General features: G+C 42.7%; 1 protein-coding gene across 10 annotated transcripts in view; it reads left to right on the top strand.

The window, feature by feature from the left end:
• MAST4 (microtubule associated serine/threonine kinase family member 4) overlaps positions 1 to 16268 on the top strand; it is a 775598-nt gene that overhangs the window by 748013 nt on the left and 11317 nt on the right. For 7 of the 10 annotated variants that reach the window (XM_075325950.1, XM_075325941.1, XM_075326000.1 and 4 more), the window contains 5 exons: positions 4525 to 4647; positions 4931 to 5043; positions 6736 to 6863; positions 8611 to 8837; positions 15793 to 15993. In XM_075325950.1, coding sequence (XP_075182065.1) covers positions 4525 to 4647; positions 4931 to 5043; positions 6736 to 6863; positions 8611 to 8837; positions 15793 to 15993 — 792 coding nt within the window. The remainder of the gene's footprint in view (positions 1 to 4524; positions 4648 to 4930; positions 5044 to 6735; positions 6864 to 8610; positions 8838 to 15792; positions 15994 to 16268) is intronic. The other 3 variants (XM_075325968.1, XM_075325959.1, XM_075326018.1) reach the window with 1 other exon arrangement.

Raw genomic sequence — 16268 nt, 5'->3', positions numbered from 1 at the left:
TCTGTATCCCTTGGCAGGAAAAACACGTGGTTTTTTTTTTCTGCTTTTTTAAGGCGTTTTTTTACATGTTTTCTGGTGCAGATTTTTCCCCACTCATTAATAAAATCTGCAGCAAAAATGCTGAAGGAATTGATAGGCAGCAGATTTAAATCTGCACCAAATCAGCAAGGAGGAAATAAGCAAAGTGCGAATGAGACTGCAGGATTCTCATTCACTTTGCTGAAATCCGGAACTGTGACAAATCTGCAACGTGTGCACAGGCCCTAAGAAGAATGCGTCCTATTCCTGGAGGTTGATTTGATTCCCCGGGATCTGCTCACTCCACCTCCCCTGATTGAAAAAGCAGCACTACATTTTTAATTTTTCCTTGGACCCCACTGTTATTTAATGCCGTGCCACTTTATTCCAAAAATCTTAGTGATTAGCACAGCCATACACCATGGTAGAGATCCATTGATCGTACCCGATATTTGGGACGCTCATTATCTTATCTGACGTTAAGCACATATATCATATATTACATATTGTACATTCTCTAGTGACTTTCCATCCATTTTTCATTTATCTTCCCTCAGAAAGCCGATAGCCCCTGTCTGATCAGTGGACTTCAATCCTCCTTCCCCAGTGATTTGTCCCATTTCTTAAATATTACATCACTGTGCTGTCAGTTAGGCTTATCCTAAGAGAACTAATATTCTTAGTATTAATAAGGGTATTAGGTATGATGGCCGGCCTGTCCTCCACTCTTTAGATTAGTGCTCTTTTTCTGGATGCCCTAATTGAATTACTTGAAGTTTAATATTTCAGATATTTTTCTTTCTGGTCTTTATGTTGGGAAACAGTTTAGTAAGGCTGCTTTCACACTACGTTTTTTTTAACATGCGTCATGAACGTTTTCTTAACGCAAAAACGGATCCAGTGCAAATGCGTTTTCATTTCAATGCATTTGCAATGGACTCGCGTCAACATGCGTTCACCTGCGTTTGCGTGCGTCATAGTGAGGATCCAGCGACTTGCAGTTTTTTAACTTTTTTCAAAAACGCTACTTGTAGTGTTTTTGAGCTGCGTCCAAATACTGCAAATCGCTGGATCCTGACTAAACAGCATGCAAACGCATGTGAACGCTGGCATGCTGATAAACAGGATCCTGCTTGCTCTACTGAGCATGCCCAGAAACCAACCTGTCGTGATCAGTTTCTCTCTCCTCTCTCTCCCCCGCCTGAGAGCGGCGGACAGTCGTAACCAAGGTAAATATTGGGTAACCAAGCAAAGTGCCTCTTAGTTACCCGATGTTTACCTTGGTTTCGTGTGCAGGGAGCCGGCTCCTAGCAGCTGCGGACGCTCGTAACCAAGGTAAATATCGGGTATTCAAGCAAAGCACTTCACTTAGTTACCCGATATTTACCTTGGTTACAGCTTACCGCAGGCTGTCAGATGCCGGCTCCCAGTCTCACGTTCAGTTCCACTCACTCCCGATCACATGACTCCAATGCCCGCCCATAAACTTCAAGTGACAGGATCCTGCAAAATAAGACTTGCGTTTGCATGCGTTTTTCTCTGCAAAAACAGGATCCGCTTTTGCAGCAAAAAAACGTTCATGACGCATGCTAAAAAAACGTAGTGTGAAAGCAGCCGAAGTTAAATCAATAGCTTTCAGGGTATAGTCACATGTTGCACAAATGCTGCAGATTTTTAGTCCAGATTTTCGGGTGAGAAATCCATATTATAGAAGTTGCAAAGTGGATAGGATTTTAATAAATGATATCCACACGGGGCAGAATGTGAATAAAGTGATCTGCAGCCTCGGATTTTATATCCATTGCACGTCAGTTCTGTTTGGGAGATTTTAACCATGGATCTTTAGTGCCTTTGTCATACATATAGTGAAATCAGAAAACAAAATCTGCATGTTTTGCAGATTCGGACTTGGAGTAGAAATCCGCAACGTTTTTGTTTTTTTTTAAATATTTTACCAAATTTGGTTTGTATAAATATACCCTATTAAAAAAAAAAACAAAAAAAACTCTTCTAAGGCTGTGTGCAAACTCTGCGGGGTTTTTTTTCCACATTTTTTTGTTGCAGATTTTCAAAAATCTGTAAGGCCCAGTGCCCACGCTGTGTAGTTTCGATACGTATTTTCAGAAATCCGCAGCAAAATCTGCATGTCCATTGTGAAGCCAGCAAAGTCTATGAGAATTCAGAAGTGCTGTGCCCATGTTGCTTATTTTTCCTTTGCAGATTTGGTGCAGAAGAAAAGAAATCTGCACCAAATACACAAGGGAAAAATAATCAACATGGGCACAGCACTTCTGAATTCTCATAGACTTTGCTGGCTTCACAATGGACGTGCAGATTTCTGAAAATCTGTGTCAAAATACCCAGCGGGGGCACTGGGCCTTAGGATATCCTGATGTCAGCAAAGTCTATGAGAATCCTGAATTGCTGTGCACACATTCAGGATTTTTTTCCTTGCAGATTTTGGTGCAGAAAAAAATCTGTGGCACTTAATTTTTTCTGCGTTTTTTTTCCCCTGCCTTTTCACCATTAAGATGCTGCAAATCGAGGCAAAAATGCACTTTTTTTTTTTCCCGTAGCATTTTTCCTGCCGGAACTTGCAGATTTGGGTGCAGATTGTATGAAATTAAATCTGCAATGTGTGTATATAGCCTAAATCACTGGTTCATAGTGATAATAGATAAGAAAACAACATTGCAGAAGCCTGTTCTGGCATAAAGGCATTGGATATTGCCTCTGGGATCAAGCAATTAGCCTACTATCCTATATACCGTATATTGCTGTTTGGAAAGGGGTATATTTAATAAATCTCTTCTACACCTTGTCATTAGTGTTTAATATAGGGCTCAAAATAGGGTCTTCGTTATTCTGATAACACCTGCTCTAAAAGATTATTTTATATATATTTATTTTGCATTCATGATACTATTAATTCTTCCTAACTAAGTCTTATACCCATGGGCACGATAATTGTCAGTACAGAGACACGTGAAAATATATAATAGGAGCTAAAGGAGAAAGGTTCAAACCACAATGCGAGTAAAACCCTAATTATTGGACCCTTCAGAGAACCGTTAATTAAAGTAAATATATAAAACCCCTGACAGGTTATTGCGTTTGTGCATAATAAAAAATGTTGTCTTTATTGTCTTGCTTGTGTTTGTCCTCACTGTCCTTGTGATTCATGCTTCTTTATTGTCCTAAACATTCCCTGCATCACCTGTTAAAGGGAATCTGTCAGCAGGTTGTTGCTGCCTCATCTGAGAGCAGCATGATGTAGGTAAAGATCCTGAATCCAACAATGTATCACTTAGATTACCAGATTTAACTGTTCTGACACAATAGGAATTTTAGATTTAGTCATGTAAAGGCCCCTTTACACGCTGAGACTTTCTAGCGATCCCACCAGCGATCCCAACCTGGCCGGGATCGCTGGAAAGTCTCTGGTGAGCTGTCAAACAAGCTGACCTGGCCAACGATGCAGCAGCGATACGGACCTACAGAACGACCTAGCTGATCATTGGGGAGGTGTCAAAGCAGCTATTTGAAAGGGAAGTCGCTAACGAAGTTGTTGTAACGGTGTCAAACACACCGATACATGCTGCACAGCGGGAAACAAAGGACCAAAAAATGGTCCTGAAAGATTTGTAGTGATCAGCGACCTCACAGCGGGGGCCAGGTCGCTGATGTGTTTCACACACTGCAATGTCGCTGGGGAGGTCGCTGTTACGTCACAAAACCGGTGACGTTACAGCGATATCGCTAGCAATGTTGCAGTGTGTAAAGGGGCCTTAACAGAGCTGAGAGATAACCCACCCACACCAGACTCTCAGTAGAGATTGTACATTGACAGTGAGGTATGAATCACAGGAAGGGGCGTGACAATATAGTCCAAGCTGAGAAGTCCTGCTGCTTAAACAAACTTAGCAAATGACCAACAGATCGGACCTTGACAAGACAGGCATCCCTAAATTCTCTGTGTTAATCCTTGCAACATGCTATCCTTAGCTTATATAGCAAGAACCTGATGACTGATTCTCTTTAAGTCAGGTCTGGTCCAACAGGTTCAAATTTCGTTATCTTTTCCAACATTAAAAGACTTTTTTACTGCCTTATTAACAGTGAAATGATAGCATTACTACCCACGAATCTCAACAAAAGTGTGTTATTTTTCATTCTTAGATTATTTTAATATGTATTAATATTAGGGATTTCATTGCAAGTGATGAGTCATACGTTGGGGTCCCATGTACCTGCAGGTTCGTTATAAATATGTTGGGGAATAGAAGATTTTGTAAGGCAAGTCTGTCTCCGATATTTGGTGTAACATGCGGGCAGGATCATACATGCAAGTTTTTGTCTGTCGGCTTTTTCATGCATAAAGATTTTAAAACAATCTGGTCATTTTTATAGAAGTGCAAAAATATTCAGTATAATCTAATCGTGACATAAAGATACGGAATGGTGCTCGTGTCATTCTAACATGTTTTCTTGCCTTTGCTTTCCCAGGGGGAGCTTATGAGGTGAAGCAGCATCCCTTCTTTTGTGCCTTAGACTGGAACAGTTTGCTAAGACAGAAAGCAGAGTTCATTCCTCAGCTCGAATCTGAAGATGACACCAGCTATTTTGACAGTAAGTGGAGTGAGATATTGGGGCTGTTATGTTGCATCGAACTAACCTGTGACATTGTAGACTATAAGATAGATTTCTATATTTTTATACAAAAGTCAACTGTTTCATTTCTATATTTAGTCAGATGATCAATCGTCATCCTTTGTATTATTAGGCCTTCTTGTAACAGAACACATTTGATCGTCTTATATGAATTTAGATAAGACTTTCTTACCCTCTACCAGTTATTAGTAAATCACAGTCATGATAATTTGCTCTAATAATTGAATTTTCTAACTTTCAGCCCGGTCTGAAAAATACCATCATATGGAAACTGAAGAGGAGGATGATACTAATGATGAGGATTTCAGTATGGAAATTAGACAGTTTTCCTCATGCTCACATAGGTTCTCTAAAGTAAGTATGTTTGTGAGTAAATGATCTATTTTACTTATGGGAAAATATGCAAATATAAGGACATTCAGGAGGTGAACAGTAACAATAGGCACCTCAAATAGCCATTTGAAGGACTTGTCCATTCCCTTTACAATATGGCCTTTGCTGTCTGTAACTCCAACCAACAGCTGATTTTGCCGGGGGCAAGCTGCAGCTAGACACTATAGATAAAATATGAATGCCTATCTCTGTAATACAAAGACAGCTGCAGCTCACCAAAACCACAGCCACTTGTACAGAGCAGCTTTGTTGTAGCTCATGTAGAGGGCTCAAAGAGATAAGCTCCAGACAGTACACCACACAAGATGATTTGCCTTCCTCCTCCTCTTTCCTCTTCCTCCTCTTTCCTCCTCCTTTTTCTTCCTCCTCTTTCCTCTTCCCCGTCTTTCTTCCTCCTCCTCTTTATTCCTTCTCTTCTTTCGCCCTCCTCCTTCCTCTCCCTCCTCCTTCCCTCTTCCTACTCTTTCCTCTTTCACCTCTTTCCTTCTCCTCCTGCTTCCTCCTAATCCTTTTTTCTCCTCCTTCTCTTTCCTCTTTCTCCTCCTTTTTCCTCTTTCTCCTCCTTTTTCCTCTTTATACTCCCTTTTCCTCTTCCTCTTCCTCCTCCTTCTTCTTCCTCCTTTCTTCTTCTCCTCCTCCTCTTTCCTCTTCCTCTTCTTTCCTCTTCCACCTCCTCTTTCCTCTTCCTCCTCCTCCTTCTTCTTCCTCCTCTTTTTTCTTCCTCTTCCTCCTCTTTTCTTCTTACTCCTCCACCTCCTCTTTGCTCTATCTCATCCTCCTCTTTCCTCTTCCTCTGCCCTCCTCCTCCTCCTCTTTCCTCCTCCTCCTCCTCTTTCCTCCTCCTCCTCCTCTTTCCTCTTCCTCCTCCTCTTTCCTCTTCCTCCTCCTCTTTCCTCTTCCGCCTCCTCTTTCCTCTTCCTCCTCCTCTTCCTCCTCCTCTTTCCTCTTCCTCCACCTATTTCCTCTTCCTCCACCTCTTTCCTCTTCCTCCACCTCTTTCCTCTTCCTTCTCCTCCTTTCCTCTTCTTCTTTCCTTCTTCTTTCCTTCTTCTTTCCTTCTTCTTTCCTTCTTGTTTCCTTCTTCTTTCCTTCTTCTTTCCTTCTTCTTTCCTTCTTCTTTCCTTCTTCTTTCCTTCTTCTTTCCTTCTTCTTTCCTTCTTCTTTCCTTCTTCTTTCCTTCTTCTTCCCTTCTTCTTTCCTTCTTCTTTCCTTCTTCCTTACGTCTTCCTTCCTTCTTCCTTCCTCCTTCCTTCCTGTCTTCCTTCCTGTCTTCTTCCCTTTCTTCCTCCCTTTTTTCCTTCCTTCCTTCCTTCTTTCCTTCCTTCCTTCCTTCTTTCCCTGCACTTCATAATAAAAAACAAGTACAGTAATCATGAACAACACAAAGGACAGACTGGTACAGGAGGAGAGAGGACCCTGCCCACGAAGGCTCACAGTCTACAGAGGATTAGTGAGGATACAGTAGGTGAGGGTGGAGGTGGTCGTGTGGCTCTGTATCAGACTGAGGGTTACGGCATGTTGTAGGCTTGTAGGAAGAGGTGGGTCTTCAGATTCCTTTTGAAGGTTTCCATGGGAGGTGAGAGTCTAATATCATGTATGTTTTGTAATTCCTACTAGTACTATTAGTTCTCATTTGTTTTCTGTGTGTTTTAGGTATTTAGCAGTATTGACCAGATGATGCAAAACAAGATGGAAGAAAAAGAAGATACCACAGAGAAGTCAAAGAACCTGAACTTACCTCCAGTAGAATCTCTCAGCTGGAGCTCCGAATACTCCGAGATGTTAGTAAAATATATGCACTGTTCCTATACAAACAATGCCTTCGTGGCTGATGTATTGCAATAGTTGAGATTTTTTTCTCCCAAATGGAGATGCTTGAAGGCAATCTTGTCAGCACAAAATGTCTGCTCAAATGTAGCACAGGTGCAGCAGTTTTAATGCACCTTTCGAACTGCTTGTTTCCCATCTCTCTCGGTACTCCTTTTCATTGTTTTCATAGCTCTGGCTTTACCAGAGCCAATAAAGGGCAGAGAGAGATGGAAGGTGCACTGAATTGCTCATTCACACCAATGGAGCACCCAGTGGCTGTACTTCATTTGATCAGGCATTTTATGTTGATAGACTGCCTTTAAGTCACAGAACTGCTACATTTCTTACCTTTACTCAGAAGTGACCTGAAACACTAGCTAAAAGTGTATGCATGGCTAGAGATACAGTGGAGATTGGCCTTTTATTGTGGTCAGCCTAAGGCACACCTGTGCAATAATCATGCTGCCTAATCAGTATCTGTGAGGTGGATTATCTCACCAAAGGAGAAGTGCTCACTAGCACAGATTTAGACAAATTTGTGAACAATATTTGACAGAAAAGGCCTTTTGTGCATAGAAAAGGTCTGAGATCTTAGACTTCAGTTTATGAAAAATGGGAGCAAAAACAAGTGTCGCATTTATATTTTTGTTCAGTGAATATGAAACACTCCATTTAGAGTGTTGTGAAACCAGCTTGTTAGGGGTTACAGTGTCCTTTCCGATTCTTCCAGAAGATCTTGGAGGCTGGGAGACTTCCGACAAAGTCTACAAATCACTCATGTCTTGCGGAAACCTAACAGAAATCGGGCATTCTGATCAGCTTCTTGTGGCCATGACCAAAAATTCACATGAAGGATTGTCTGGGAAGAAAAGGGTTTTAACAAAATGATAAAAAGCCATTACTCACCTCCCCAATCCTCCGTCGCTCCAGTTCTAATACTGCCCAGTTTTGCTAGCGGAATGATATCCAGCCACAGGAAAGTTTGACTGCTAATGACTGTAGCCGATCACCGCTGCCTCAGTCGGATGTCCCCACCACAGGGCTTCATTACTGTAGTAGGAATTGGAAACAGTTATGGGAACCGAGCTGCGTCAGAACAGGAGTGGTGGGGGATTGATAACGCGAGTATGGCTTCTCATTATTTTTTTTAACAGATCTAAGCATTTTGCCCAAAAAACCTTTCATGTCGAGATAATGCCTGTATCGTCTTGTAAGCAGGTTACTTCTGCACTCTGTAGAGGAAGTGTATCTATAACTAAATTCTAAGAAATATGAAAGTATGAAGCAATAAAGCAAAGGTAGTGAGTCAGATAAAAGGGGAACTAACATGAAGGTTCATGTGGAAGTTAAGGTCATGGACTTTTCAGTCTATTTTTTTTATATACAAGGGCATGTGTCACTTGCTATACAGGCTACCGTTAGACACAGCACCTTGTTTGTCTGAGCTGTGCTTGGTATTGCAATTTTGCTGCAATACCAGACACAGCGCATGGACGGAGGTGGCGCTCTTTCTATGGAGAAAAAATATATATTATTTTCTGATTCTGGACCATCTTTTAAATCAGCACAGATGTCACATTTTACTCTCCATTGTTCTGATTATTCAATTTCTTTTAAAGCATCATCTTGTAGTTTCTTTTACACGTGGACATGCATAAGGGTGAAGAGACGGAGCTCTGCTCAGGGACCACTCACAATTTGTTTTCTTTGATCAAACAGGCAGCAGCTCTCTATATCGACGTCTTCAGATACTGAGAGTCTCAAGCAGCGGCACAATGCCAACCTCCTGCCAAAGTTTGCTATCTCGTCTGACCTAGAGCGAGATGATTCCGGGGCTGGGGAATCCCAGGAAGAAGGAGACAAGTCTGTTCTTGTATCAGAAGATTCTCCGCAGGAGGATCCCGATCTGTCTACACCGGTCAGCATCAGCAGCTCCACCGTGTCAGGTGCGTCTGTTCATTGTATTTGTATGAAATCAGAGTCTAAAAATCCATCTCCACCCAGTCCACACCTAGTGGGGTTATTACAATGCATCATTGTGTGTGTGAGCATTGGCTCCAGGATGTAGCAGGCGTTAAATGAACCCACGAGGAGTGTTATGGCAGTAAAAAAGCACGCCTGGGCAGATTATGGCACGGCTATGCTACGCAAGTTTCTTACATACATTAATTTATGCAAAATATTTGTGGGTCAGAGAACGTTCCTCTGGCGAATCCTACATCAGCAGATGGTACATGTGTATCCTTTGGTGGTTTCTTTTTCATTGATTGAAAACTTGTCTTTAAAGCAGTGATTCAGCTCTATTTATATACCACAGGCCAATCATTCCTTAAACCTGCGGGTGATTTTATGTACAAGGCTTGAGTTCATATGTGGACATCTTAGAGAAGCTGTTGTTGGGTACTACAGTATAAAACGTAAAGAATTGTTCTGAATTGTTAGGCTAAGTTCACATTTCCGTTGATTTGTATCAGTCACATGCGTCGCTTGACGCATGTGACTGATGCGCTGTTCAACGCTGTACAACGGATGACAAAGAACAGAATTCTTTGTCGGATTCCATTGTGTGCGGGGGGCGGAGTTCTGGGGCAGAGCCGAGCGGGGGGCGGGGCCAGGCGCTGAGGATGTCAGTGGAAGTGCTGCGGTCTGCATGGCTGGGGACAGGTGAGTGTATCAGTGAGTGAGTGTGTGTATGTGCATGTATGTATGTATGTATGTATGTATGTATGTATGTGTGTGCACATGCAAAGTGCGGGAGGGGGCGGAGCCGAGCGGGGGGCGGGGCCAGGCGCTGAGGATGTCAGTAGAAGTGCTGCGGTCTGCATGGCTGGGGACAGGTGAGTGTATGTGTGAGTGAGTGTGTGTATGTGCATGTATGTATGTATGTATGTATGTGTGTGTGTGCACATGCAAAGTGCGGGAGGGGGCGGAGCCGAGCAGGGGGCGGGGCCAGACGAGGGTGTCAGTGCTTGTCTGCATGGCTGGGGACAGGTGTGTGTGTGTACATACATGTGCGGAGTGCGGGAGGGGGCGGGGCCGAGCGGGGAAGTGTCGGCCTCCCTGCACACGTAACCAGCCTAAATATCGGGTAACAGCAAAGCACCCGATGTTTACCTTGGTTACCCGATATTTACCTTGGTTACGGGCCTACACCGCTTAGCGCTGGCTCCTTGCACCGTAACCAGGGTAAATATCGGGTAACCAACCAAAGCTGGTGACGTGTGCAGGGAGCCAGAGAGCATACGCAGCGAAATCCGACGGATCTCGCTGCTCAAAAAACGTTACATGCTGCGTTCCTCCCGCCCGGCGGTCAGTCGTTCCACGACTGATCAGTCGGGCGGAGGGTGCAACGCAGCATCATCAGTCACAATCCGCTGCTCATACAAGTCTATGGGAGCAGCGGAATCCGCTAAACGGATTCCGCTGTTTACAAGAGCAGCGGATTGTGACTGATAGATTTTAGCGGAAATGTGAACTTAGCCTTAGAGAAAATGCAGTCCAAGTTATGTCCATTAAGGCTACTTTCACACTTGCGTTGAACGGTATCCGTACCATTGTGTTGTGTGACGCATGCAACGGGCGGCACGGTGGCTCAGTGGCTAGCACTGCAGTCTTGCAGCGCTGGGGTCCTGGGTTCAAATCCCACCAAGGACACCATCTGCAAGGAGTTTGTATGTTCTCCCCGTGTTTGCGTGGGTTTCCTCCGGGTACTCCGGTTTCCTCCCACATTCCAAAGACATACAGATAGGGACTCTAGATTGTGAGCCCCAACGGGGACAGTGTTGCCAATGTATGTAAAGTGCTATGGAATTAATAGCGCTATATAAATGAATAAAATTATTATTATTATTATATAGTGGCACAACGGATGCTACGGATCGTACAAAATAACGCAATCCGTTATAGGTTTTCCTTGACTTTACACATCTGGGCATGCGCAGTTGTGTAAAGACAGATGCGTTAACGGAATCTGTCAAATGACGGATTCTAACGGAATCCGCCACCATTTTAAAAACAACGGATGTCAACGGATTCCTGCTGGTTGCTTTTTTTTTTCTTGACACTCCGCCAAGTGCAGAGAAACTCTACATGCAGCGTTCCATCCGCCCGGCGATCACTGACGGTCAGCGACAAAACAACTGATGCGCCGCGGGGCGGATGCAACGCAAGACCATCCGTTGCTATCCGTAGCTAATAGAAGTCTATGAGGAATAAAACGGTTTCCTGCAACGGTTACCGTAATTCTTCAAGGCTGCGGATAGCAACGGAAGCCGTCCAACGCAAGTGTGAAAGTAGCCTAGTTGAAATCTTTCCCTTTTGGTGCATATGAGTCCATTGAGTGGTGCTACTTGGTAATTCACAACCATCTTTCTATGCATGTTCATTCTGAAAAGGGTGTAGAACCGTCTACTGGACTCCTGAGCATACACTAGAACTGCAAGTTATACCATCAATCTTTTCCAACAAAACTACACTCCTCAAAGTTAAAATTGCAATTCCACAACTTTTCTTACTGGAGTTACAATTTTAATGTTGAATAGTGCATATATATATACGAAGTTCCACAGTTTCTCCTGCTCCATACCACTCTGGTTGCAGATCAGACACCATGTTCAGTGACAGATTACTTCTGCCTGTTCCTTGCTCAGACTAAGAACTTATTCATCACTAGCTATTATTGATTTAAGAGGACCTTTCAACAAATTTTTCATGTTGAGCTGGACACAGGATGTAAGAGTGGCTGAGAGATCTGTTGTAATCTATGGTGGGGGCGTGTTCTTTTTCTCTTGTTTGTTGCTACCTGCTTATTATTGGTCAGCATCATAGAGGAAGCAAAGTACACGCCCCCAGTGAAAACCAGTAACACCCACTTGAGCTTAAAAACTGGGTTTCCCAATCAAGTAGGAGATATGTATTGTGTGTGCATGCAAAGCTTTAAAAACCCATTAATTTGTTATAATAAAGCCATGAAAAAAATCTAAAGTTTGCAGACATACTAAATTTCCCAAGTAGAGTAACATGACAAACTGTAATACATGGCGAAGAGCACCTTGATGAGCATTTCCCAAAAATACTTTGTATTTCAATATCGATTTTAAGGGTATTTTGGACCCTTTGTGTATTTAGATGATATTGGTAGGGGTCTTAACATGTTGATTATATAATTTAAAGAGTAACTAAACCTTTTTTTTTATTATTATTATTATTATTATTATCCTCCTGGCATTACAAAGTTGTGAATCTGTAAACTAATTTTGCTTCCTCCTCTCCAAAACACTATTCTGCTACACTGTTTGTGTCCAGCTAATGCTCCTTTAGAAACTCTTTCAATGGAGGCTCATTAAGATCCATACACTGCATTCAAATAGGCTTTCCTTTTCTGAGCCTCATTGTTCTCCTTCCGAGTACTGACATAGGTGAATTCCAGTACAAACACTGTTAAAATAGATTCTTGATGAGCAGCAGTTAAAATAATCCTCTAAAGGAGCATGAACTGGACATTGCAAATCACTGGTTGGGAGAGAACTAAGTAAAATAAGGTATAATTACAAACATTCATAAGTTTGCAATGCCTGGAGGATAATTAAAGAGTAACTGAATTATTTTTTTCTTTAATTCCTGTAGAAAGTCAATTGTACAGGGTGATTATAAAAGACTCATCGGGTTTTGAGGAGGTATATTTTAAAATGTATTAAATGCCTGATAGTGAATGGCACATGGCGATAACAAACATAAACTCTCTAAGCTTAGCACATAATGTTTATAAATGTTGAGTCCTCATTTTGTCACACGTTAGACATCTATATGGTAATCCAGTTCGTCCATCAGTCTTTTCAGCAAAAAAATGGCTTGTACACCTTTGTTATTGGGATTGAACAAAATAAATTTACTTTCGGGGAATTTCTTTTTCGATCTTTACAGTGGGATTGGGATTTTTCGTTCCCCACATTCGGACATTTTGACAGTTCACCTTCCCGCTTAAGTGGAAGGTTGCCTCGTCACTGAACACTAGCCGGGAACCAAATTCGTCATCTTTCAATGCTACCTGAAAAAGTGCACCGAATATCTATCGGAGGCCATGGTCGGCTGGCTGTAAATGTTGCAATAGCTTTATGCAATGTGGTTTCTGGTGCAGTCACCATCGCAGAATCTTTCACATCTTTCACATCACATCTTTCCACATAGACTCTGCTGAAGAATGCCAAGTTCACAACTTGCGTAATATGTTTATTTTGGTGGGCTACGTTACGTGCAAAGATCATTTAAACCCTCTCGACATTTTTGCCTGTAACACTCAGACATCCGGGGCTTTTACATTTACACAAGGGTCCTGTGTCCTTAAAGGGAACCTATCACCAGATTTGGCGACTATAAGCTGCAGCCACCACCAGTAAGCCGTTATATTCAGTATTCTAGAATGCTGTATATAATTGCCTAGGTCGAGCTGTAGAACATAAAAAACTCTTTTATTGTACTCACCTAGGGGGTGGTCGACAATTTAAAGGGAACCTGTCACTAGATTTGGCGACTATAAGCTGCAGCCACCACCAGTAAGCCGTTATATTCAGTATTCTAGAATGCTGTATATAATTGCCTAGGTCGAGCTGTAGAACATAAAAAACACTTTTATTGTACTCACCTAGGGGGTGGTCGACAATTTAAAGGGAACCTGTCACTAGATTTGGCGACTATAAGCTGCAGCCACCACCAGTGAGCGCTTATATACGGCATTCTAGAATACTGTATATAAGTGCCCAGGCCGCTCTGTATAATGTAAAAAAACACTTTTATAATACTCACCTAGAGGGGCGGTCTGGTCCATTGGGTGTCGCTGCTCTACAGTCCGGCGCCTCCTCTATGCAGCGATCGCCATCCTCCTTGTACCCAGCCTAGTAAAGATGACATGTCCTACATCATCCACACAGGCTGGCATTGTGCTCCTGCTCCCATGCTGAGGGGGCGGTCTGGACCAATTGGTGTCACTGCCCTCTGGTCTGGCACCTCCTCTATGCGGCATTGCAGTCCTGCGCAGGTGCACTTTGATCTCCCTTGCTCAGGTCAGATCACAGTATTGTAGTGCGCTTGCGCGAGTGGTCTTTAACCTTTCCTAGCGCCTTTGCATTACAGTACTTTGATCTGCACTCAGCATGGAAGATCATAGTGCGCATCCGCAGGACCACAATACCAGCCTGTGTGGATGATATAGGACATACCATCTTTACTAGGCTGGGTAGAAGGAAGATGGCGATCGCTGCATACAGGAGGTGCTGGACCGTAGAGCAGTGACACCCATTGGACCGGACCACCCCCCTAGGTGAGTATTATAAATGTGTTTTTTTAAGTTCTACAGAGCGACCTGGGCACTTATATACAGTACAAGCTGTACTACCCGGCTTCGCCCGGGTTAATAACTGTTTTTAACAAAATAGAATGTATTAACATTCCCGGGATAGAATGTATAAATAGAACGTATTAACACCCGGGATAGTAACTGTCTCTCTGTTTCTCTCCCATTCTGTCTGTCTGTCTCCCCCTCTATATATATCTCTATCTCTCTCTCTATCTTTGTCTGTCTCTTTCCCTGTCTGTCTCTGATTGCCTCTGTCTCTTTCCCCGTCTGTCTCAATCTCTTTCCCTGTCTGTCTCTTTCCCTCTTTAATTTCCTTGTCTGTCTGTTTCCCTGTGTCTGTCTCTGTCTCTTTGTCTGTGTCTGTCTGTTAACCTGTCTCTCTCTTTCCCTCTCTTTACCCGTCTGTCTCTTTCCCTGTCAGTCTGTGTCTGTGTCTTACCCAGTCTATGTCTGTCTCTTTCCCTGTCTGTGTCTGCCTCTTTCCCTGGCTGCATTGTGACACGCCAACATTCCATTTAAGGGCGTCGCTGCGCATTCTTCTGAAGTTCTGACTGCACTGTGGCTCCCAGCTCCATTCGCTTTAATGGAGGCAGGTTTTTTGGTGAATAACTGTAAAGTGCGGGGTTAAAATTTCCCCTCAAAACATAGCCTATGACGCTCTCGGGGTCCAGAAGTGTGAGTGTGCAAAATTTTGTGCCTGTAGCTGCGACGGTGCAGATGCCAATCCTGGACATACATACATACATACATACATATATACATACACACATACATACATACACACCCACACACACACATACATACACACATTCAGCTTTATATATTAGATTCTAGAATGCTGTATATAAGAGCTCACTGGTGGTGACTGCAGCTTATAGTCGCCAAACCTAGTGACAGGTTCCCTTTAAATTGTCGATACACCACAGACTGCTCTGGTGACCAGGTGGGTCACTTTTCTACCGTCTTTGAAACGCTTGTCATCCGGTAACAATTGATTTACACTTTCCATACTCTAAGACACAGAACGCTTTCTCTTGCATTGTCGCAGTTTTGGAATCTGATGCCGCCCTGCCACCTGGCTAGGCACAAACTCCGAAACGTTATTATTCCAAACAGGTGACATTTCTAGCTTTGCCGTAATATGAATGCAAAACCCAATGATTCTTTTATAATCGCCCTGTATTTTCATGTTTTCTCATTAACATTATGGTAGGAGTAGATTTGACATTTTCTTTGTAGCATGGAACATGTATTGTACTTAGGGCTCAGATCAGAGGAGAGTTCGGTGAACCATACGGGCTTGTCAGTATGTACCAGCTTCTAGGAATTCTTCCATCTGAATTGTGCTTTTTCCCACAAAATGTTTTAGAATAATAATCTGTGTTCCCTTACAATAGCCATATCTGTATCGCTTAATGGTATTACAGTATTGAAGCCCTTCAGTCCATTCCTCATATCTATTCATCTCACATATGTCTGGATAGTAGGAATAGCGTTTAGCTGTATAGCCGTGGTTGTTGTAATATCTCTGTCCTTTCTTCCTTGAACAGTGAGTAGTTTTTCAGAACACTTAGATCAGATAAATGGAAGGAGCGAGAGCGTGGACAGCACAGATAATTCCTCAAAGCTCTCCAATGAAACCGCTTCTCATATGGCTCGTCAGCGATTAGAAAACACAGAGAAGCAGAAATTGTCTGGGAAAGTGACTAAGTCCATCTCTGCTAGTGCTCTGTCTCTCATGATCCCTGGAGGTAGTGCTATACAAACCCTAAGCATGAAATCGTGACTTTTGCATGTCCTTCTCTCACTATTTGCTATCCATTATTACATGATGCATCCTTCTTTTCTAATTACTTGCAGTTAGGTGAAATTTTATGTTTATGGCACTTGGGAAGGATAGGGAATGTGATTACAAAATGAAAGTGTAACTTAAAGGGGTGGTCCGAAGACCAAAGTAATTTTCCTCCTAAATGCTCAATCTATTTAGTGCCATAATCTACACTATTTTCTAACATACCTGAATTAA

Source organism: Anomaloglossus baeobatrachus, chromosome 1 (genome assembly GCF_048569485.1).
Source record: "Anomaloglossus baeobatrachus isolate aAnoBae1 chromosome 1, aAnoBae1.hap1, whole genome shotgun sequence".
In the NCBI taxonomy this organism is placed as follows: domain Eukaryota; kingdom Metazoa; phylum Chordata; class Amphibia; order Anura; family Aromobatidae; genus Anomaloglossus; species Anomaloglossus baeobatrachus.
The sequence above is the reverse complement of the archived record's forward strand: the minus strand, read 5'-3'. Positions and strand labels throughout refer to the sequence as shown.